Source organism: Serinus canaria, chromosome 14 (assembly GCF_022539315.1).
Source record: "Serinus canaria isolate serCan28SL12 chromosome 14, serCan2020, whole genome shotgun sequence".
Lineage (NCBI taxonomy): Eukaryota > Metazoa > Chordata > Aves > Passeriformes > Fringillidae > Serinus > Serinus canaria.
The window spans coordinates 1,158,160-1,182,641 of NC_066328.1; the positions used below are offsets into that span (position 1 = coordinate 1,158,160).

The window sequence follows — 24,482 nt, forward strand, 5'->3', positions numbered from 1 at the left end:
GACCCGCCGTGTCCGCCTGAGCCCAGGCGGCGCCTCTGCCCCACTCTCGCCGCTCCCATAGGTTAAACCATGCGTCAATCAGAATTTGCCCCTCCTCCTCCACATATTCGCCGCTTCCATAGGCTTAGATACAGGTCAATCAGAAGTGCCCCGCCCCGACGCGCCCCTGAGAGCTCAAGGGGCAGGGCCAGCGGACGGCTGGGCGACGGAGGACTACAGCTCCCGGCGTGCCTTGCGGGAGCGGAGCATGATGGGATAGCGAGTCAGGCGGGGTAGCGCCCGACATGGGAGGAGGTACTCGGGACTGGGGGAGCGGGATTGCAGAACTGGGATTGGAGAGCGGGACTGGGGAAGCGGGATTGCAGAACTGGTATTGGGGACCGGGATTGGGGAGCATCCGTGTGTGCGGGACACCCAGGTGTCATCCAGGAAGGGGGGCATCCACATGTGAGCTGAGCATCCAGATGGGAGGGGCATCCAAGAAGAGGCAGCACTCAGGATTTGGGGACATCCAGCTGTGAGAGATGTCCAGGTGGGTGGGTACGTGGGAGGGAGGACATACAGGTGTCCTCCTCCAGATATGGGGTGGCCATCCAGAAAGAAGGGCACCCACAATTTGGGGGCATCCAGGTGGGTGATCATCCATTTCATGGCAGGCAGCAGGTTCGTGGGGTGGGAGGTGTGTGCACCCCATTGTCGGTGGGGCAGGGGCCAGCCATCCAGCATGACATCCAGCATGTCCCCAGGGAATGGGGCTGTGGGTGCCAGGCTGAGCCTGTACCAGGACTCCTGGATGTTCTCCACTGGAATTCCTTGGCACTGGCCTGCCATCCCTGAGGAACTGCTCCCAAACCCAATTCCAGGGGATTCCCAGTGGGGAGGTGTGGAGGATCCTCTCCCTGCCATCATTGCTGACAAATCCCTGTGCTGAACAAAGCATCCTGCTCGCCTTTGCAGAGCTGGGCATTCACCATCCATGTTCCCAGTGAATGCCATGTCCATTACCCACGTGCCCCCGCCCTGCCAGTACCACAGGTTCCCTCAGCCTGCAAGGATCCTGCAGCTCCTTGGGGAGTTCTGCTGGCTGCTCATGCCAGAGAGCCCTGGGAAGGATGAAGGGCAGGGCAGGGTCACTCATGGATGGAGAGGGAGAGGGGATGGATTGAAGGCAGATGTTTTTATAGAACCATGGAATGGTTTGTGTTGGAGGAGACCTCAGAAACCACCCAGTCCCACCCTCTGCCATGGCAGGGACACCTCCCACTGTCCCAGGCTGCTCCATGCCCTGTCCAGCCTGGCCTTGGGCACTGCCAGGGATCCAGGGGCAGCCACAGCTGCTCTGGGCACCCTGGGCCAGGGCCTGCCCACCCTGCCAGGGAACAATTCCTTCCCAATATCCCATCCAGCCCTGCCCTCTGGCAGTGGAAGCCATTCCCTGTGTCCTGTCCCTCCATCCCTTGTCCCCAGTCCCTCTCCAGCTCTCCTGGAGCCCCTTTAGGCCCTGGCAGGGGCTCTGAGGTGTCCCTGGAGCCTTCTCCTCTCCAGGTGAGCATCCCCAACTCTCCCAGCCTGGCTCCAGAGCAGAAGGGTTCCAGCCCTTGGGACATCTCTGTGGCCTCCCTGGGCTCTCTCCAGAGTTGTTCCCTCCATACTCACAGGGAGGGGGGGGCTGCCCCCTCTTGAGGGTCTCTGTCTGGCTCCCTCTCCTCTCCCACAGCCTGAAGGCTTGAGCTCCTGTGCTGCCCTTGAGCCATGAGCTCTGGATCCCTTTGGGGGCCTCTTCTGGTGAGGGGTTTGTGTCCTGTGGGCCAAGGGGATCCTCATCCTCAGCTGCTGAGGTTGGCTTCTCCACTGGCAGGGGCCAAACACAGCCCCCCTCTGTGCCCTCCCCCAGCTCCCAAGGCTGCTTCCAAGCACAGTGAGAGCAGTGACAGAGGAAAACAAAAGAGCAGCTAAAGCAAACCCCAAGAGCAGATGTCCTCCTGCAGCCACTGCCATCCCTGGCCACTGCATTCCCAGGGTAAAGGGGCTTGGGAGGTAAAGCCTATGGAGAAACATCCACCCAGGGCACAGCCTGGTGGGCAGAGCAGGGGAAGGGGAGAGGGGGGGCATGTGGATGTTTCTTTTCTCCAGGAGGAGAGAAAAGCCTCATTTCTGTCCAACAGTCCAATGGATCCAAAGCAGTGCAGGTAGATAGGAGGAGGATGGGCAGGAATCTCCTCTATTTTATCTCTTTTCTCAGCCTCTGGGTCTCAGTCTTGCCACTCCACAGGGCCAGCCAAAGGCCTCGCTCATTCCGGGGATTTCTCTTGTCTTTGGTGGGATGGTGGAAACCAAACAGAGCCCAGACAGGTAGGAATTGTGGCACGAGTTGGGAGGAAGAGGGAGAGGGGCAATCCTGGCAGAGGCTCCTGGTAGAGGGGTGACCTTGGCAGGCGCTTGCTGCAATGTGGGGAGTTTGTCACAGCTGTGCCTTCAGCTGGGAGAGGGAAAAGGAGAAAAGGATGGAATTCAAGGGAGTGAGTGCTCTGGTGTGAGGAGGGAAAGAGTGGCCAGAAGGAGCTGTCACTTCCAGGCCCAGCTTGGGCTGCTGCTCAGATTGTGCTGTGCTGCAGAGGATTGTCCCCTGTCCTGCCCCCTCACACTGAACACATCCCATGGGCAGGCCCATGGGACACCAAGGATCCCCCCTCTGAATCACAGAACACCCAGAGCTGGAGGAGCATCACTTTAACCATCTCCCAGGCCTGAGGTGGCACTCATTGGATCCTCCAGCTTTGTGGTTTGGCCTTGGCACAACAATTATAGCTGGACAAATGCTGAAATACCCCTGTGTGTGAGAGCAGAGGTTTGGGAGCTGCCCAGCCAGGCCCTGGGATGGGGATGAACAGCCTGGATCAGCTGAGCCTGCAGCAGCTGCCCTGCCCATATCCCTGTGCTGCTGACAGCCACACTGTGCTCAGCAGCAAGGCAAACTAGAGGTAAGGGCTGGATTTTCCTCCCAACATCTTTATTCTGGAGTTATCAAAATCCATTTAAGTTCTGACTAAAAGGTTGAATTGACCAATAAAACCTATCAGTAGAACAAAGCTCTCCATCCCTAAACTTGCACACAAGCACTGGAATGTGCAGCATCCCTCAGCCCTGCTGCAACTGGCGCTGCTGGCACTGTCACTGTCCTGCTGTGCCCCTGCTCTGCCCAGCACTCCTCTCTGCAGAACTGGAGCTGTGATGAGCCTGAAGCCAGTGTGGTTCCTGAGCCAGGGCTTGTTCCTGGACTGGTGCACAGGACTGGCCTGTTTCACATCAGGGCTGCAGGGGGAAGGAAGTCACCTTCAGCTGGGGTTAGTGGTGACATTTAAAGCAAACACTGTGTCACTGCTGCGGGAGCACTTTGCTCCTGCTGAACGCCTGTGCATTTCTCCTCCCTCCCTGGTGGCTCACGTGAGGGAAGGAGAAATGCACAGTGGCTTTTAACTGCCTTGCCAAACCTCACTCACAAACACTCACACACTTTTAATGAAACTCTCAATGAGTCAGTGCTCTTTTATAATCCTTTACACAAAACCAGTAAACACTGAGGAGGACTGATTACAAGAACTGAAGTTCTCACGAACTTCCCCAGTGCCAGATGTTAAATAACAGTGGATGGCAGAGGAGCTGGAGCCTGTCCCTGCCCCCAGGTGGGCCTGGTTCTGCAGCTTCCCCCAAACACCTCCACTGCTCCCAGCCCCAGTACCTGCCTGGGAATGCAGGGGAGTGTTCTGTCACCTGCAGCACTCATCCCTGTGGGAACACTCCTCATACTTAGCTTGCTGAGATGGTAAATGGGGAGTCTAAGCTTTCCTGGTTTGAGGCTCAGGTGTGGATAAGGGCTGGAGCCAAAGGTGACAGACTCTTGCAGCAACCCCTAATGCAAAATGGTGAGCCAGAGGCAAAGGTGGTGGGCATTCTGTTCTCATCCAGGAAGGCAGATCAGCTGCCCACATGGGGCTTGAATTGCTTTGAACATGTTTATCCTGCACCCAAAACTCCCAATCCAGCTGGAAAGCCCTGTGGCCTCCTTTCATGTGGGAGATCAGCTGAGAGCCAGACCCATCCCCTGTGTGTGCACAGCACACTCACCCTGCAGAGCCCCAGGGCTCCACACTCTAGGCTGTTCCCTGACCCTGCAGACCTGGACACTGCCAGGTTTGGGGTGCTCCTGCCCAAGCCCCCAGAGCTCCCACTGTGAGCTCAGCACAGGCAGGAGTGTGGCAGGAGAAAGGGCTCTCTGCCACCAAGTCCAGAATAGGACCAAGGAGCAGGTAAGGGATCTGAGTCAATGCACAGGCAACCCCCTTACCAAGGCTTTATCACCCAAAAGACAAAGGGGCTGCTGAGCAGTGCCTGAAGAGGGGGAACAGGAGCAGACGTGGCACAGGACTGCCCATGTTCACATTCACTGAGGCGATCTGAGTTACGGCGTCGCCGAGCTCTGCACAACACGAGGGCAAGAGTCATGAACTGAAACACACCAAACCCTGCCTGAGAGCAGGGAACACCTTTCCACTGTGGGGGTCATCAGCCACTGGCACAGGTTGGTGGAGTTTCCATCCTTGGAGATATCCCAAAGCAATCTGGACACAGTCCTGGGCAACCAGCCTTGGGTGGCCCTGCATGAGCAGGGGCTGGGCCAGAGCATCACAACCCCCTGTGGTAGTGTGACCAGCAGGTCTAAGCATAAAGGCTGAATCACTGAGGGATAGAGTTGAGCAAGAACACGGCGCTGGAGCAGCAGAAAGAGGCAACACAGAGCAGAAGGAAAGCAGCTCGTTCTCTGCAGGGTGAAATGCAGATTTTCCTTACACTACTGGAAGTCAATATATGGGTTGTGTATTTGTGCAAGAGTCTTTGTGTGGGCTTGAATAGGGCACAGTCCAGCTGCAGCATCAGGGAAAACTCCCAAACCCATAACCAGAGCTTTCAGTGCAGTAATTACTGAGGTTTCCTTTCAGCATTGTCACATGCTGTCCTGGTTAGGGGAAGAAAGTATTTCTCCAAGGCAGAATTTCTCTCTAGGATCGAGTTTTTCACACAGTGAATCACATTTTCCTTTGCAAACCCCCTGCCTAAGTAAAGAGGGGGTTTGTGGCAGCACTGGGAACCAAAAGGTGGGAGAAATAATAATAAGGAAATGCAGTATTAAAAAAAGTCTGTAAGATTAGAGTCTTTGACTGATGGCTGGCAAAGCCTGCTTGCTGCTTGCTATAAGGGGTGTGTGGTAGGAATGGGAGATCTGGATTTTTTAACTACTTCTCATCCAAGAGCTGCTCTGGATATTATGCATCTGAGGACAAATCAGAGCCAGAGCCTTACCAGCAGCCTCTTCCCTGAGGAAATGCCAGCACTGGGCCAGTGTGTGCTGCTGTGGAAGATGAGGCTGATCCTAACTTCTAATTAGAGAGATGACATAAGGTCAAGTGCTCTCAAGCAGGATGTCTGCTACACTGTTTTAATGTCCCTGCAGAGAGTTGGAAAGGGTGGGGGAAGACTCTTTCAGCACGGACTGGAAAGGAAGAGGAGAGACGTGGCAAACATCCAGCAGAAGCAACTCAGATGCTCAGATACCATTGCAGGCAAGGAGAACACCCAGTGCAAGGGGCAGAGAGGCAGCTCAGGCACCAGCTCTGGGTGACACAGGAGAACTGCAAGCACAAGGAGCTGCCACTGCCCAGCTGGGCTGCTCAAGATTCTCTGTTGCAGAGGACTCAGGATCTTAGGTTTGAGGAGCTTTTTCTTGGTTTGGTATTTCCCCACTCCAGAGTCAGTATCAGCCTTTAGTAAACAAATCCAACACTGGAACATCTGATCCATCTAGCAGGTTCCCAGTAGTTGCTGGTTTTCATGGCTCTGTGCTGCCACGGGGGCTCTCATGGCATTAGAACCCCAAGGACCATCATGAACTGTCCGGTCCCACAGAAATATTTTAAAGGCCAGGATATTAGAAACATTATTTTCACAAGACCAAAAATAACAAAGTTTCTCAAAGCAGTCAGCAAACTGAACTGTGCAGGCGTGGGAGGAAGGAGGGGATATCATTTAGGGGCTCCACAGAAAAGATGAGAGGGAGGTGAGGTGTAAACCTGCTCTGCTCAATGCCAGGTGAGGATGGGGGTCATGACTCTGACTTCAGCTGAAGTGAAAATGTTATTTACACCATTCATCCGCTGAATGCATCACAGCCTGCAGTTATTCACACCTGGAGTGCAGAGGATTCCTTAGGTAGTGATCATTCCAAGAAAAGAAGATGCTGCACAGGAGTTTAAGCATGGATCATCAAAGAAGCTCTCTGCAGTTTCTGCAGGCAGGGATGTCCCAGCCAGAGCCTGTGATGGCAGATGGTGAGGGGGGCTTTGCCACACTGGCTTTCCCAGTGATTTGCCCTGGCTCAGGGTGACAGGGCATCATGTGCCCATGCAGTCCTACCTCCCTCACATGTCCCTAAGAAACCTCAAAGGCCTTGGAGCTTTGCCTGCTAAGGAATGTCTGGACCATGCACTTGCCTGCAGAGCTTCCTTTTCTCCTGTTCAGGCTCTACCTGTAGAGGCACTGACTGCACCATGAGGGGCTTTTAGCAGCTCCAGACAACCCAAATACATCTGGCCAGGGATGTCCTAAAGCGGGGGGGGGGGGGGGGGCATAACACTGTGACGACAGCTGCCAGCACATGGATGAGACACAGGGCTGGGGTAGGAAACTCTGACCCTCTTGCTGGGAGTGCTGACTGAAGGCTCCTAAAGCACCTTGCCCTGTCAACGCCCACTGGAGTACAGAGGCAGCCATCCAGAGAAGGGCTGGGCACTGCAGCCACTGCACCTTCTCTTCTTCCTCCTCCATCCTTGGCTCCTTGGCCATCCAGGGGAAAAGGGGCAGGATTCAGCAGAGCCCTCACCTGTGCAAAAAGCAGGGTACAGTGACACTGACTCCTTGTTTGAGCTGGGGCAGAGGAATGAGCAGAGCTGGAGGAAGTGTATTTTGGGTAAGGACTGTATTTAAATTTGACACAACCACGGCATGCCCAGTGGAACATCCTCCAGTGCACAGGCACCCTTTCCAAGAGAGAGAATAGGAGACACCTCAAAATGAGACCAGAACATGGAAAGCCAAGCACTCATGCACTTTGGAAATGTATCCAAAGCAACTACTCTCCCAAGAGAAATCACAGAATCATGATAAAACAGTCTGTGCTTCTGGGCCTCCAGCCTCGCTCTTCCCACACCTCTGGTGCTGCAGTGAGGGTGAGTGCAAGCCCTCCTCAAAAGAAATTAATAAATATCCCATGAACTCAGACACTCAGCTGTTCAATTTTCAGAGTAGGACTCCACAAGCTGATTCTCCACATGGTTTTGATCAGCTGGCTTGAGGGCTGAAGTATAAAAGGTCCAAAACATGCTCTGGCTGAAGGCACCACAGCATTGTGGCTCTGAACCACCTGAGGGGCTGATTTGCTATGGCCCTGTGAACTGACATGGAAGAAGAAATTCATCCCCAGACCATTTGGGAGCTGCTCCCTCCACAAGACTGAGTGCTGGTTTCATGAGGCACTGATGGGTTTAACCTTTTGCTTCCAAAATAATCATTAGCATAATATACAAACACAGTGTAGGGGAAAAGAAAGCTGAAAAATAATGTTTAAAAATACTTGCCTTTAAAAATCAGCCCTTCCTATGTTACCAAAATCTCTTTTAAGGGATGGAACAGTAGCTGGCTCTGAGCAGCCTTTGGTCCCAAAGCATTAGGAGTTAGTAAGTTTTTCAGGTCAAGTTCCCAAGTTCTTCCATTGTCTTTAGTTCTGCTTGTCTCCTTTGTGTTTCCAAGGGTAGATGAGCTCTCCAAGGAACAGTTTCTTGCAGAGAGATGCCCAGGAGTCCCTGGGATAGCAGCTGTAGGTGGGTAGTCTGTAGGTCTGGACCACACCTCTGTAGGAGAGGGGGTTGATCTGTGTGGAGAAAGAGGGACAACAGCAAGGGACGCATCAGTCCTGCTCCTCACACAGCACAGAATTCCTCCCTGGCTTGCTAAGGCTGTTTATCTTTCACCAACATCCTCCAACATTAACAAATTGAGCTTGGGGTGTTACTAGAGTCATTCCCAAGCAGAGAGGCAGACAAGAACCAGCACGAGAGCTGGGGGAATGAGAGGGGAGTGTGTTACACACCAGAGTGGAGGGGACAGTGGCTGGAGAGACAGCAGACAGCAACAGAATCACAGAGTCATGAAATTTTTTCGGTTGGAAAAGACCTTTAAGATCATTGAGTCCAGCCCTTAACCCAGCACTGCCAAAACCACTAACCCATGTCCCCAAATGCCACATCTACTCTGCTTGTGAACATCTCAGGGATGGTGATTCCACCACTGCCCTGGGCAGCTGTGCCACCGTCTCACCACCCTTCCCATGAAGAAATGTTTCTTAATATCTAATTTAAATCTACATCTAGTACTGCACTGGGGATGCACTGGGACTCCAGGAACTCCTCTGCAATTTGGCTGTACCTGTTTTGAGTCCTCAGCCCACAGCTGTGTGTGAAGTTAAACCTGGTATCACCCAAAACCACCCAGTGGAACCAAGTCTCAGCACAACAGGATCACACCACAGGGCTCCTCATTACCATTTTCAATTAAGTCTCCTTGTCTGAGTTAATTTTTTTTAATTTGACTTCAATCACCACCCCAAGTCTGTGCCTACAAAAGTTCTGCCCATGGTCCCCAGTTGCTGCATTGACCTTTTGAAGGCAGGGATGTGAACAGACACATTTACTGTACAAGGGGTGACAGAAGCATGTCAGACCTTGGAAATGCTCATCCCAGTGAAGCATTCAGGGTAGGGAGGCAGGTGAAGTCCACAGAATGGATCCAGTGTGGCATGAAAAGGATGCATATGGGGTTCGGCTGTTTGTCTCTGTCCCCACACACGCTTAGGATGGTTCTGGCAGGCTGTGTCTCAAAAGATGAGTCTGGACTCCAGGGTTTTTCGGTCTTCAGAATTGTTTATTAAATCTTATCTATAAAGTCCCTTCTCTGCCCGACTGGGATCTGACCAGCACAGCAGCCAAAGGCACTCTGACCACCCCCAAGGCGGGCACATCTTTTATAACAAAAACTACGTATATCATATTTACTTTTTATCCCCAATACCTATCACCCTCGTCACCGGATACACTCTCACCCCAGACCAATCCTCAAGTGCCAACACCACAGCAGAAGATGGACGACAAGAAGAAGAAAGAAGAGTCTTGTGACCTGCCTTGTTTCCTCCATCTTGTCTCCATAACCCCCCGGTACAAAAACCCCAAAATCTGTAATTTACCCTATAACTACGTTTTTCCCTTCACCATTCACACCCGGGTAATTCCCACAGGTTCCATCTCCTCATACACAGGTGGCACATCCCTAGATGGATCAAAATCAAGCCACCAAGTGCTTTTGGCAACATTCCAAGACCCCCGAGCCACCCAAGGGTTCTCTCGGTAGCTCTGGACATCAGGAGTGATGTGCTGGGCTCCCACAGATGCACAGCACAGCCTCCAAAGGACCAAAAAATAAATGGTGGGGCTTAGAGCATAGACCATGAGAGATGCCCAGGGGTGGGGACTTACAGAGGCAGGGAAAGCTTGGTCAGTGGAGAGAAATGGAAGGACATCCCTCTCTAGCAGAAGGGTTCAGCTCTGCTGGAACCAACCAAGCAGCTCTGGGAAAGGAGACTGTAATTCACAGCAGAGAATCCAGCCACAGAAGGAAAGAGAGACAGCAAAGCCATGCACAGAGTCACTACTTGGTCAAACCTGAGTATTTTTTTGGTCCACTAAAAATCATCTGGGTTTCTGGGAGTGTCCATGTGCCACCAGCTTGCTTCAGCTGCTTGGAGCTCATGGAGTGGTGAGGGATGAACTCCCAGGGCCTACAGAGATGAAGCTCTTGGAAAGTGGGGTTGAGCTAAGAGTTCATTAGAACTAATCCTGAAGATCTTTGTCAAATTAGTTTCAAAGGACAAGACTGTTCAAGCAGAAGGGGGAAATGCCTGCACACAGAAGCATCTCTAGGAAGTTTAGGCAAAAGGCCAGGGTAGCTGCTTGCATGGAAAATTATAAAATAGAATAAACAGCATAGGGAAAAAAAAGGACAAAGAAACCTGTCCCCAGCACTAACAGCTGTAAAACCCAAGTATCTATTTCTGCCCATTTCCTCAGCTGTAGGCAAAGCAGAGTATCTGAAGTGCAAACATGATGGGGGAGAAGGACAGGAACTGCTGCTCCACAAGGGAGAGACACAGCTTTGGCTATTAGCTGTGTGGGCTGGAAGGTCTGCACACAACATTTCTTGTTGAGAAGCATCTCTGGGTGGAGTGGTGAGACCCAGGGGTAGCACTGGCCACTGTAATAACCAGGGCTTCTTACACCCAGAGCAATTCACATCCCTACCTCTCCTGGTACAAATGGAAGCAAAGAGGCAAACCTCATTATCAGTGAAGAGGCAATATTTGCTCCCCTTATGAAAGTTCTGTAGGTCAAAGCTACAATAAACCCTGTTAGAATATCCATCCTAATGGAGCTGTTCCCTTTTCCCTTCCTCTGCTGTTTAACCCTTTCCAAAGCAGGAGAAGATGAACTTGCAGCAGAAGGCAAACTCATTGTGATCTAGAATCCCAGAATCTCAGACTATTTTGGATTGGAAGGAACCTTAAAGCTCATCTTGTTGCACCCCTGCCATGGGCAGGGACACCTCCCACTATCCCAGGTCACTCCAAGCCCCATCCAGCCTGGCCTTGGGCACTGCCAAGGGGCAGCCACAGCTGGTCTGGGCACCCTGTGCCAGGGCTTCCCCACCCTCAAAGGGAAGAATTTTTTTCCAATATCTACTCCAGACCTGCCCTCCTTCAGCTTAAAGCCAGTTTTCTCCCTGGGCTATCAGTTTTGTTGAGCCACACTGCCAGAAATATTTCTTCTTGTGCACCAAAAGAAATGACTTTAAACACTAATGAAAATACTGACCTATATAAGACTTCCTGAAGAATATTAAAGTAGCATTTGAAATGGAAATATCATCACCCATCCTCTGCCCCCCTGCAGGGTCTGGACTTTGCATTCCAGAGGCACTATCTTAAAAATCAAAAATAATCCCTTGGCTGAAGCAGGAGCTGGTTGGGAATGCTCAAAGCCAGCATTATTGATTTCTAATCCATTCCCAGTGCCCCACAGGACAGCTCAGACTATCACCTACAGCTGCAATTAGTTTGGGTGTAGGTCCATGCATCCAGCCTGACTTCCATCAGGCACTGCTCTAAGAGGGCTTCCACACAGAGAGGGGGCAAAACCACAGCAGATTCTCAAGAAAGGCACATCACTGTGTACAATAAATAAGAATTTCACTAAAAAATAGGGTTTTTAGACTGCCCTCTCCAAAGGCCTATCACAAAATGGGTTATTCAGCAGGATTTCTGACACAAGCCCATTTTTCATTTCCACCAGCACAAAGAGAGCAAAAAAAAGTGCCTTTTCTGACTGCCTGCTCATTACTATTGGAACAGAAGGCTGGGACAGACATCTACAGCAGCACTTCCACCTCTTGAGGTGATAACTTGCACTATATTCCAGACAGAAAATGGATCTTCTTGCAGCAGTCCAAGGAAAATTCATCACAGTCATGACTCATTGCCTTTGCTCTTTAAGTCATGGTCTTTTCTCTCTGGATACTCCATCCACCTCATCTCTCACACACACTGATGCCAAAGCCTTTGCTTAGCAGCTCCTATGCCTCATCTCTGGTGTCTGGTTTCCTTCCTCTGGAGTCTCCTGGCCATGGAGGATGGCAGATTTTGGTTCTTACACCACTATCCTACTGAAAGGCAGGAGCTGGGAAGACAGCTTGCTTAGAGCATGCTAGTTTTGCCCTAGAAGACATCTGTAGAAGGGATTCCCTCTGGAATTGCTACTAGCTGGTTTGCTGGTTCCCTGCTAGCCCAACCTTTGCTGAAATAGGGTGGAACTGGTGATGGAAAAAGCAAAAGGACTGGCAAGATCCAGTTAAATCCTTCCCACACACTCCCTCAGTGTCCAAGTGCTTTTATAAGTGTTATACACTACTGGCAGCCTCTCCTCTTTAGGATGCAGAGAGCAAGAAAAGCCTCCCTGGGACATGGCTGTGTTCCTGCTGGGTCAGGAGATGGAAATTTCACTCCTGAAAGTGTAAGGAGAACTTCCCTGCTGCCAACACCTCATTTCTTTTCAGAAGATAATTTCCTTTAGTATCTTTGATGCCAGAGTGTGGGAATGGGGGGTTACAAAAGCACAGGTAAGCTTTGCCCATACCCCTCACCAGGGCAACCCTGGTGAAAAGCAGGAGGCCCTTTCTTCTCTCATCTTGCCCAGGTTCTTGCCCTGCTGGCCTCATGGAGCAGCAAGGCTTTGCAGCACCACTGGAGAGGAAGAGCTTTTCCTGCTGCTTCATTCTGGAGGGTTAGCTGCCTTCTTTTGCTCCTACCACTGTAGGAGTGGTGTTCAGCAATTATGACATGAAGCTGCACAGAGCCAGCAGGTGATAATGGCATCAGGTCTTAGTCCCAGAAGTAACACAGCTCTGTGTTTCTCCTACTCCCCTTCTTCTACATTTCACACCACCCAGGGCACTGCATTTCCTCCAAACACAGGACACAAGCGGGGCACCAAAAAGCACAGAAAGCAGCAGCCAGCCACAGCAACACGAGATTATTTCCCTTGTTTCAGCATTTTACAGCTGATAATGTTGAAGTGGAGCCTTTCAGTGGGAGCAGCACAGAGGGACTGGGGTCACTCTGGGGGAAGGCACGAGGGCCTTACCTGCATAAGGAGACGCAGAGGTTTTCCATCCTGCTGCTCAAGGACTCTGAATTTCACTCCAGCTGCAAAGACACAAAACAAGGAAAGCAAACCCATGGTGGGATTGTTGGGGTCTCCTGTGCAGGGCCAGGAGTTGGACTCCATGATCCCTGCGATCCTTCCCCATATCCTTTCAGGATATTCCATGGTTCAATGCCTGGAGCACAGACCATGAATTTGCTGCCCAGTGCTGTTGGCTGAGCACTGATTCCCTAGAAACTGTCTTCAACCTTTCTGGATTTGGGAACATTCCCCATTTTCAACAGGAAGCATGGATTGTCTCTACAATGCTTTAAGCCTAATGACACAGCTCCATTGAAAGTAACCCTCCCATCTTGAAAGCTCAGTCCTAGGGCAAGCACAAAGCTAGAAATCAGCCAGCCAGACCTGAGGATGATAGAGGGACTGGAAAAACCTTCCACTTTTCCCAACTTCCATCAGAATGGGAACTCCATGTTAGCAGCAGGCAGAGAGCCTGCCTTTAATTAGTGCTCATGTGGACAGAGCACATGTGCAAATCTGTCCCTCATTCAGGCTAAGGGAGGGAAGTGGCTGCCCTGGAGGCATTAAAACATTTCAAAGCAATCCCTGCCCATTAATCCCAGCATCCATAGGTTTTTAAGAGGCTAACCCCATCAAACCTGCCACTTTCCTATTTTCTCTTGGATTTGCCTCATTGCCGATACTGTAAAGATAAATAGGAAAGGTTTTGGATTCCAAGGGTGATACAGTGCACACACAGATGTAATACAATGTTTCAAAGGTAACAGCTTGGACCAGAGAGGCATTTTTCTTACAAAGATGTCAAATTACTTCACAGAAATAAAATCACCAATGCATCTCTGCAAACCTGTTCCAGCCAAGCATGCCCTGTTATTTTTTCCTGCAGGTAAGAAGATGAGACAAGACTAAGGCACAGATCAAACACTGAGAGGAGCACAAATCGAATAACACTCCTCACTAATGTAAGTGTAAGTGCCATTGCTGCAGTATCTCTATGACTCTTGAACACTGAAAAACCAAAATGTTTTCTCTTCTTCCTAAAGCTTTGAATTAATTAAAATCATACAGTTCACTCCTGGGATAGAATGCTTTTCTCTAGCACACAGCTCTGGTTTAAACTCTCTCCCCAAATCATAAAACTTTTTCTGTCCAGGACAGGAGGGATTTATCTGCATTTTGCTGGATTATATTGATAGAGGGGCTTCCCCAGTGGCTTGAAACAGATGTTTGAGTATCCTAGGCCACAACAAGCAAATGTGCTGGATGACCAAAGTGCTCAATGTGATTCACAGAGCTTTGGCTATGAGGAAGTGTCTAAACCATTCCAGGCACTACTTTTCTGGCAAACTTTGTCAGAGAGAGACAGAAACAAGCAGGCACTGAAGGTTCAGATATGAGGTCAGGCACTCTGGAGTCTCACCCCAGGAACAGTAGTCCATTATCCCAGCAAACGTTGGTTCTCTAGGTCCTGGCCACACATCTCCCTTCTAAAGCTACAAGTCAACACTTTCTTAATTAGATTATTTAATTGCTCAAGAGTCTTAAACTTCTAAGAAAACACGAGCACAAAAAGGCTGGAAATTCATTTCAGAATGACCTGCAGGTGACTGCAGAGCTCAGGACTCTGAGCAGTTCCCTCCTCACAGGAAGAGCAGGAAGGCTCAGGCTCCTGCAGATCACACTCTGAGCTATTCCCTGACTTCCAGCCAGCTCTGGAGCTCCGGGGTCTGCTTTTCCTGTACAAAGGCATCAGCAATGGCAGGAGAAGTCAGGACATGAATTTATTTGCTTTGTTTCACATGACAGCACACTCAAGTGAGGGTGAGGTACTCCAGCAATTGTGGTAGGTCCTACAGGACTATGACAAAACCTGTCCCAACAATTCCAGTGTGAATGCTGGGAAAGGGAAGTACAGGAAAAATGAGCTGGCCTGTTCACAATCAAACAATGCTGGTAACCTGTGTGTGGGCACTCTGAGAGCCCTGAAACCTCTGCTGTTCCTTTCTTCACGCTGTGAATCCCCATCCCAACCAAGGTGGCACCCCTTGAGCTGGCACTGGGTGCACAGAACTCTTGCACAGAGGACATCAGCTGTGATCTAGATAAGAAAGGTTTTTGGAAGGCATAAATATTTCACTTTGGATGTGTGGAAAGAAAAAAATGCATTTAGTTTCTGGTGTGTGGATGGATCATTCACCTACCCCTGGCCTGGCCTTTGTCAGTGGAGTATTTTGTCAATTCAGACACCGAATCAAATAACTTGGAGGCCACATGCCACAATGAACTCAACCCCCTTTCCACCAGCAAAAATTATACATTCATGTTGGTAGAACCATCTTGATGGTGCCTGTAAAATCAGTTGCCCTAACACCTGCCAGAGGATGTCTTCTCCAAGTTCTGAGTCTGACAAGGGAGGCAGCACCTCAGCAGTGAGCACACCATGTGATGTGTACTCTCTCAAGTCCTTTGAGTTGGATTCAACTGCTCCATCTGTTCCTGTTGCCATGCCACAGTTTTGTGCTGGGGCAGGGACACAGACTGCAGAAATGCTCAGAAATGCCTCTTCCTCTTTCAGGCACCAGGGCCCTGCAGTGCCAGTTAAGGAACACAGCTGAGAAGTCAATCTCCTGCTTGGGTGGGGGCTTGTTTCCTGCAGCAGAGACCTGGCTGAGCAGGAATGAGAAGTAACCTGTGGCCTTACATAACCTAAAGGAGTTTATGGTCTTAAAGCTCTCAGTAGCACCAAGATTTCCTCCTGCCCTACATCCTGCCCATTACTGGGTCAGTTTTCTTCAGCAGCATCTCCTCTTCCCCAAAGACAGCCCTGAAGGGTTTAAGAGGTTTCTGCCAGGAAATCTACAGGAACCTGCTGAAGGTTCCCATGGAAAAGCAACAGATTTGGTAACAGAGCTCAGCTCTACCTTCCCAAAGCTGAGCCTGGCAGTGCTCCAGCAGACAAAGCTGCTGAGGTTGCCTCGAGCTTCCTCTGCCTTTGATGACTGGCCTTGGTTTACTGATGATCAAGCTCTTTCTTCTATGCTAAATTCCTGCTGCATGCTCTTTAAAAGGATGGGAGATAATAATTTAGATGTGATTGACTGTAACTAGATCAACCATAGCTGTGGACAGTCAAAGGCATTCCAAAATGAGTCCTTACTCTGGTGCCAGCCCTGGTTTATGGTTATCCAAAGTGAAAAAACAATGACAGGTTTCAAAATGGTGCAAGATTAGTCTCAAAAAGGGAATGATTATCTGAACTCTGCCCAGAGCTTTGAAATTCATCCAAACACCAGGGCTTCAGTCAGTCAAAGTCAGCATAGAACTGAAAGAGCTCCATTGATTTGCAACCACTGCAGATCCAACCCTTTGGAACAGCTGATACTCCAAGTATTTTTGTAATTTGGCTTGTTTCAGAGGCCAAACACTCAAAGTTATGATCTTGTTTCACAGAATCATGGAATATTCTGATTTGGAAGGGACAAGGATCATCAGCTCCTGGCCCTGCACAGACACCCCAACAATCCCACCCTGGGCATCCCTGACGAGCTCTGGCAGCCCTGGGGCAGTGCTCAGCACTCTATGGGGGAAGAACCTTTCCCTGAAATCCAACCTGACCCTCCCCTGACACAGCTCCATGCCATGTTTGACTCACAGAAGTTTTACCTGACCTGGTAGCCTGGAACTGGAATAAAAGATGACCTTGTTTATATGGTGCTTGTTCGGATGCAATTTTTAGTGGGCAAGGGCTTTCTAAAGGTGCTCTTGATTCTGCTTCAGGTTCAGATTTCTTTCCATTGACATCCTCATCCTGCTCCTTCCAGGAACTGGTTCACAGCAGGAACACCTGCACAACTCAAGACTCGGGTTCTTTCCTACCCCCACTGCATCCTCAATTCAGGAGTGACCCAGTGCACCAAAATCAAGCACATAATGCAAAATGCTTGAAGTGCTGCAGGGGCAGAGCTGAGGGACTCACCTGCGAGCCTGTAGGATCTGCAGAGGCGAAGGATGAGGGAATAAAGAGGCAGGGAGTCAATCAGGTCCACCAGCAAGTGTATGAGGCCCTGCACAATCACCACCAGCAACCGGAGCTACAAAAATCAGTTTAACAGAACATCTCAGGAAACAGGAGATTGAACACTTGTGAATTCCTGAGCTGGGTTTGGATCTAACACTGCTGTGTGCTAAGCTAAGGCCTCCCAAAGTGGGTGTGATGTCTAGAAGTGCTGAGCATCCGGACCCTGTGTGAGGGTCCTCACCAGTCTGGGTTTAAGGGGTAACTGGAATGAAGCTCCGACAGTTGGAGAAGCTATGACCAGCAAGGACATGAGAACTATTCCACTTTCAACAGCCACAGTTGAAAAGGAAGCCCAAATTCTCCCACTTTGAGTCAATTCCATCACTGTGTACCAGTAAATGTAAATTTTCCTCTCTCCAACAGTGAGCTGCAACAGCTCATTTCAGCCTGAAGAAACCCCATGTAGAGCTTAAGCAAGAGCAGAGCAGGCAGAAATGAGCTTCCTGCTCTGTGTTTTCTGTCCCTGAATAAAGCACCTCCTTTTGTCACAATGCAGTTATTTTCTGCTGCCAAGCTCATCTGAAAAGAGAGGCCTCAAAAAAGATGCTGAACGCATGTGATGGCCACTGTCTGTGGAAAATCTAGCTCTGGGCAGACCATGGAGAGGACTGGTCATGTTGGGGGAAGAAAAAAAAAATAAAGAAGTTCAAACCTCTGAGGAAAGCTTGGCTGAAAACATTTAATACAGCATTAATTTGCCGAAAAAAAAGTTCTGGATCAGACTAGAGAGGCCATCACCACAGATGTGGACAGAAACATATCAATTTCTGAGAGAAAGAGAGGGGAACAGTTTGTCCTGTGGCCAGGATTTGCAGGGAATTTCCTTTGGAAAAATACAAACATGAGCTGATGTGACAGAATCCTTCCTAAGACATCCACTTTTTTTTTTTTTTTTTTATGGATGACCATAAAAGTCTAGGAAACCATTTTTTTACTACCTCAGAAGAGAGTGTTTGACTTGTTTCAAGGGTTAAATCTTACCAGGGTAAACACCAAATAATACAGCGCAGTTGTAGGCAGAAGGAACAGCAGGATTGTGAACAGCAAAGTGCCAATAAACAACTAGGAAAAAGGAAACACAATCATGAGAAGAGCAATGGTAAAATAAAATACATTACAAATAAAAAATAGGAGACTGAGTCAATGGAAGTTTGCAGGCCTCCTTAATGTGTTTTTATCTTGCCTATGTGAATAATGCTGTTACCTTGGATATTTTCAGTATTTCTCCTCTCACTGGGCCTTCTTCAAAACTCCTTATTATGGGAGTACATTTAGAAAGATAAAAGCTGGATCCTGACAGCATTTTTCCTTTACAGACAACATTCAAGATTTCCCATTTCAGGCCAGCTTCCTTAGGAAACTAGACTTAAGTGATCTTGCAATTTTTCCACTCTCTGTCCCCAAAAGTTTTAGAGCCACTGATCAGATTTTACCAACAAAAAAAGTGGAAAATAACAATGAAGTGGTAATTTGAATGGAATTTCTGGAAAGAACTGAGAAGTACTTTTGTTCCTCCTTGTTTTAGCAATGGCACAAACTTGACAGAATTATTTGTGATAAACGTTCCCAGCAGCAACTGGGAGCTTCCAGCCACAGGAATTCTGCCTCTTGCTCAGTGGGAAGGTGGGTGAGAAGCTGGAGTTGGGGAGCAATATTTAGAGGATGCAGGAGAAAAATCCCTAAGGAAGGAGGTGTCATTAGCTCCACTACCCACAGAAAAAGTTATTTTTATTCTGGGCCAGCGTAGGTTGGCATAGGTCTAAATAATTCCAAGTTGGAGAATTCAGATTTATCCCATACAGGGACCTGACTCTTCTATTTCCAGTCACCACTTCCAGATCAGAGAGGCCACAGGAGCATAGGGCACTGCAACCTCTGCAAAAAGGGACCATGGCTGCGGGATATCATGAAAGGAAACAGCCCAGCAGCCAGAGCATGGAGGTGGATCAGTATCACAGCTTTAGGGATGTAACCAGGAATAGATCACAACCCAGTCCATTCTCCTCAGAGCAGTAGTTTCTCCATTCTCCTGTCACTCCACTGCAGTTGTTTAAACCTCCAAGAGTCTTTTAAGGTCTGCTTTGAATGTCTCTTCCTACCCGGCCAGCAACACAATTCCCACTGGTCTCCAGAGCAGCAGGATGAAGCCTCAAGTGCCAAACCAGTTCTCCTCAAAGTACACAGGGAGTGAGCCCTGATGCAAACCTGGCACAAAGGCTTTTAATCACCAAAGAAACAGAAAACCAGCTCTCAGCTGTGGTGCAAGAAGCTCAAGGTTATCTGCTGCAATAGAAAGAGGCGCTGACCCTGCAAGTTTCCAAATATTATTGTATTATTTCAGTGTTGTTTGCAGCTGCTGACCTGCAGCAGTTCAGGCTCTGTTGGACTTTTGCATGGCATTTCAGAAATTAAAAAGAGCTTACAGCACTTCACAAAGAACTGCCTCTGCCTGAGTGAGAGTGTGTGGGCCAGGCTCCAGCACAACGTGAATGAAACGGGGCCTTTTAATAGAAACGCTGCCATGGCTGTTACTGTGGCAACACTGCTGGGCACCACATTTCCAACTACCTCATCCCTCCCCCACTCCCACTCCAGGCTCCCAGCTCCTGGCATCTGCAGCACCCACCACAGCTCAGCCTGCAGGGTGCCTGGCACGTGGGAAGGGAAGGGAAGGGAAGGGAAGGGAAGGGAAGGGAAGGGAAGGGAAGGGAAGGGAGGGAAGGGAAGGGAAGGAAGGGAAGGGAAGGGAAGGGAAGGGAAGGGAAGGGAAGGGAACGGGAAGGGAAGGGAAGGGAAGGGAAGGGAAGGGAAGGGAAGGGAAGGGAAGGGAAGGGAAGGGAAGGGAAGGAAGGGAAGGGAAGGGAAGGGAACGGGAGGGAAGGGAAGGGAAGGGAAGGGAAGGGAAGGGAAGGGAAGGGAAGGGAAGGGAAGGGAAGGGAAGGGAAGGGAAGGGAAGGGAAGGAAGGGAAGGGAAGGGAAGGGAAGGGAAGGAAGGGAAGGGAAGGGAAGGGAAGGGAAGGGAAGGGAAGGGACGGGAAGGGAAGGGAAGGGAAGGGAAGGGAAGGGAAGGGAAGGGAAGGGAAGAGGGAAGGGAAGGGAAGGGAAGGGAAGGGAAGGGAAGGGAAGGGAAGGGAAGGGAAGGGAAGGGAAGGGAAGGGAAGGGAAGGGAAGGGCAGTGCCCTGGGGTGTCCCCAGGGCTGTGGCACTACCTGGTCCAGGTCATAGGAGCAGGAATCCACTCGCTGCCGCAGCACATTCCACTTCTTGCCCCGGAACAGGCGCCACAGAGAGGACAGGCCATAGATCTTCAGGCAGTAGAGCCTGAGCAAAGAGAAGACTCTGCAGCACAACTGGCAGCTCCCAGCTCCTGCACCACCCAGCTGTCACCAGCACAGCCCCACGCCCACTCACCCACCTGCAGAGCCATGGGTGGCAAAACAAATACACTGGCAATGATGGAGATAAATACTCATGGCTCAGTCAACCCTGTCTGGGCTGGTCCCTGGCACGGGGGCTGCTGCAGCCAGCTCTGGGCCACTGTAGGGCAATGGCCAGGCCATGCCCTGGAGCTGCAGCAGTCACCAGCTTCATGGCAACACCTTCCCTGCAGCAAAAGGTGCTGAGGCCCTGGCACAGGGTGTCCAGAGAAGCTGTGGCTGCCCCTGGTTCCCCAGAAGTGGCCAAGACCAGGATGGAGGGGACTTGGAGCAACCTGGGGTAGTGGAAGATGTCCCTGTCACGGCAGGAGATGAGCTTTAAGGCCCCTTCCAATCCAAACCATTCCATGATTCTATGAGAAGAACCAGCAATCCTATTTCCCCAAGGTCACCTGTACCTCCCCAGTTCAGATCTGTCCCTTGCCCTGCCTTCAGACCCTTCCAGACAGGGCTGGCCAAGGTGTTACCCCAACATCTGAGTCAATGCAATGCAATTGTGCCTCTGCAGCAGAGATACAAGGGAGAGGAGTGGGGCCCGTGAAGCTTCCCTAGTAGGCCACAGCTCTAAAAATCCTTAAGAGTGGGAAAAGAGCAGTGAGGGTCTCTTCTGGTGGCCCCTACTGCACCCTTTCCTTAGGCTTTCAGTACTTGGTGCTATGAGACTTGGAGCTACTTCCCTCACAGAAAAATGATAACAGCGAGGGAAACTTGAGGTGACAAGGGGTGGCAAACAGATACCTCTTTATGGAATAACAGCAAGGAAGAAAGAGCCCTTGGGATGGAGAGGAGGCACAAAGTGCCCTGGGCAGCAGTGCAAACATTCAGGGATGTAAAGAAAGGGTACATGGCCAATGTGTGGGGCAGAACAGAGTCTGAGAAAGCCTGAGCTACAAAAGCCAGACTGGCAAACCAGGGTAGCTAAGGTGTGGAGGCTGCTCAGATTTCACAGCAGCAATGTGAAAGCAGAGGCAAGGAGTCTCATCCAAGAGGAGAATCTGGTTTGAGGAACACCAACTGCTTCAAGGAATTGGCAGGATGCCTCCAGACTGGCAGGCATAGCTTGGTGCACTAATCCCTAGGCAGGAGGGAACCCACGACAACTCCTCCCCAGCACACACCTTCCCATGTCTCTGACTAAAGCCACACTCTCCCTGCACCCCTTGACATGACACCCAGTGGGTGTTGATGCAGTGGCACCTGCCCCACCTGCCCTACTGCCTGCACACACATGCCTGCCCTCATTTCACTCTGTGGTTTGCTCCACAAGAGGATCTCAGGCTTCCCCAGCACCTGAAACAGCAAATTCTTCCTCCTGCCAGCTGCAGGAATTCAAGGGGCGGTGCTGGCTGTGGGTGACTGCTGACTCTTCCTTGCTCTCCATGGGGACAGCACACAGCTGTACACTCTGTACTTCTGACAAACACAAGACAGCTAGGCTGGCTCCCTTCAGCTCCAGGGAAGAGCAATCAGCTGACAAAATGCTTTTCCTACTTCCTACTACCACTCTGCACAATCAGGATGAGCAAGGCCATTCCTCCCAGACCCACACAGAAATTCCAGTAATTAGAGGTGTTGGAAAGAGACCTCCCACTCCTGACATTACTGATTCTGGGTGGAAGACCTATGCTCACAACAGACCTAGCTCATAAATCAGTATTTCCCACCATTCCCTAAACTACCCATATCTAAAGATTTACTATTTCTTGTGCTGTTTCCTATGCAAAGTCTGAGGAGGGACAATGGCCATTCTGTACTTTATAAGGGAAAAGGTCCTTAATCTCTTCTATCCCATCTCCCTGGCAAGCACATCCTGTGGCCTGTAGGACTCCTTGGTGCAGCACAAGTTAGAGGAGAGAAGGAACAGAGCACAGTGATGGGCACCTCTTGCACAGGAAGCCAAATATCCCCCGGATGTGCCCCAAAGCCCCCTGCACTCCCCCTGCCCAGCTCTCTCTCAGGCCACGGGACCCTCCAGACAATGGAGGGATAGTGTCACAGACCCAAACCTGCCACCTGTGCTCCACAGTGCAGGCAAGGACTTCCGAAGCAGGGTAGAGACAGGGATTTTGGGGCTTCTCCTAAACTGCAGGGGTTCCCCTCTCCTCCTCCTCTTCTCCAGTTCCCCTCCAAATCTCTAGCAGGGTGCAATGGAGGAGAGTACTATGAGGCTGGTTTAAAGGGATGGGGTGAGCTGCTTTCTTGTCCTCTGCCTGTTGTGTAGTTTCATTTTTCCAGGTCACTACCACAACAGATAAATATCTAAATGGAGGAGAAATGAGACATGGCTTGCTTGCACTACTGTGGCCATCATTTCTACAGGCTTAAAAGACTGCAAGAAATTACTGTGGGTTAAACTGTGAATTCAGGAGAACTACACCAGGACTGAATGCTTCACCACAGCCTGAGGGGTTTCCAAACAAAGCCCAGAGAGGGAGGGAGACTCACCTGGCCCCGTAGACATAGAAGCAGTAGATGTGGAAGGTCAGGAGAGCGATGATGTCGGAGAGGATGCAGAGAGCCACGGTCAGGCCCAGGCAGGCCGACAGGCCCACGTACCACAGGATCATCTCAATGAAGGGGGACAACAGGTGGATGTAGCCTGGTGGACATGGCAGAAGGTCAGTGTTTGACTGGGTCATCTCCCTCTTGACCCTCTCAAAAGGCTGATTCCCCTCACCCTAGAACATTGCTCCAGAAATCAGAGTCATGACAACATGGTAGTGGAGCTGGAAAACTCCATTAGATGCCATCTTCTCTTTAGGAGGGCCAACAAAAACTCTCCTTCTGCCCCAGTTTCTGCCCCAGAGTGGGGCAGCCCTGGGAGAATGGGAGGAGTGTGCACAGCTTGAACACAGCAGTCACCTTTCTCCACATAGGATTTCATGGAATTAGCACGGCATGGTTTGGGTTGCAAGGCACCTTAAAGATAATTTAGTGCCACTCCCTGCCATGGGCAGGGACACCTTCCACCAGACCAGTTATTTCAATCCCTACCCAATCTGGCCTTGAACACTTCCAGGGATGTAACATTTGATTGTCTGCATTTGTGTCCAGGCTCTTAAGTACATTTTTAACTGCACACATCAACCTTTACTGCAACCATTCCTGTTTTTCTGCTTTTCCCACAAATGCCACCTCATATGGCTTTTGTAAAAAAAAGCAGTATGGACAAACAGTCTCTTTCATCACCAAAGGGGGCAAAGTCACAGAAACAAGACCATACTTGACTGGTGAGCAAAGCAAATCAGTAAAATAACTATGGAGTTCATGTCCACCATGCCTGTACTCCTCCACCAAGGATAACAAGAGTGTTTTATTTCAAGGAAGAAACTGAAATAATAAAATTGCACTAAGCTGAAGTTGGTGATAGCACAGGGCTGGCATTTGCATCCTTGCACATTTCTCATCTCTATCCCAAGAGCTGCCTCTCACATGGCAAAGACCACAAGACCCTACAAAAGACCTCACAGCAGTGCCTTCCCTTCGACACTCACCACCAGTGACACCAAGGAACTAAGCCCCAGCAGCATTCACACTTCTTACAGAGCATCAATAAGAGCACTTTATTTAATATGCATGAATTCCTTGTGTGGGAATCCAACTTTGGCTTCAGTTCCCACAGCAGGAAGACTCCCAGACAAGTCTGTACTTGCAGAAGTGCATTTTGATTCATTACTCACCTCTAGGCAAACATTAAACACTCAGAGGGAAGAGATGAAAAGAGAGGCTGGAAAGTTAAACAATTTCACTTACTGATCCAAAGATGGATGTGATAAAGGAAGAAGCGGCCCAAGACTTGATCCAAGGCTCGGTTCATTTTCAGTCCAGCTGGTGCTCCCATCAGCCACTGGAGCAGGTCCTGCAGCTCTTCAGCCACGTGCTGCAAACACAAGGAAGCCAGGCCATGGAGAGAAAAGACTGCAGTCACACTGAACAGGTCCAGTGCACTGTAACTGCTGTCCCCTCAAGTATTCCACCACAGCCTTCAAACCAAGGTGAAAAAATCCAAACAACTGCTTTACAGACAGCTACCTAAATTAGAAATGCACTTTTATTAACTCCTTACTGAAC

At 50.1% G+C, this 24,482-nt stretch overlaps 1 protein-coding gene across 2 annotated transcripts in view; it reads right to left on the bottom strand.

Moving 5' to 3' along the window:
• Positions 1–5,948: 5,948 nt before the first annotated feature.
• The window catches only part of PIGQ (phosphatidylinositol glycan anchor biosynthesis class Q), a 35,965-nt gene continuing 17,431 nt past the window's right edge, over positions 5,949–24,482 (bottom strand). For both annotated transcript variants that reach the window (XM_009092006.4, XM_018916197.3), the window contains exons 5-11: positions 24,165–24,291; positions 22,857–23,010; positions 20,184–20,295; positions 17,956–18,036; positions 16,873–16,987; positions 12,855–12,916; positions 5,949–7,981 (exon numbers count right to left, since the gene is read on the bottom strand). In XM_009092006.4, coding sequence (XP_009090254.1) covers positions 7,829–7,981; positions 12,855–12,916; positions 16,873–16,987; positions 17,956–18,036; positions 20,184–20,295; positions 22,857–23,010; positions 24,165–24,291 — 804 coding nt within the window. In that variant the 3' untranslated portion in view covers positions 5,949–7,828. The remainder of the gene's footprint in view (positions 7,982–12,854; positions 12,917–16,872; positions 16,988–17,955; positions 18,037–20,183; positions 20,296–22,856; positions 23,011–24,164; positions 24,292–24,482) is intronic.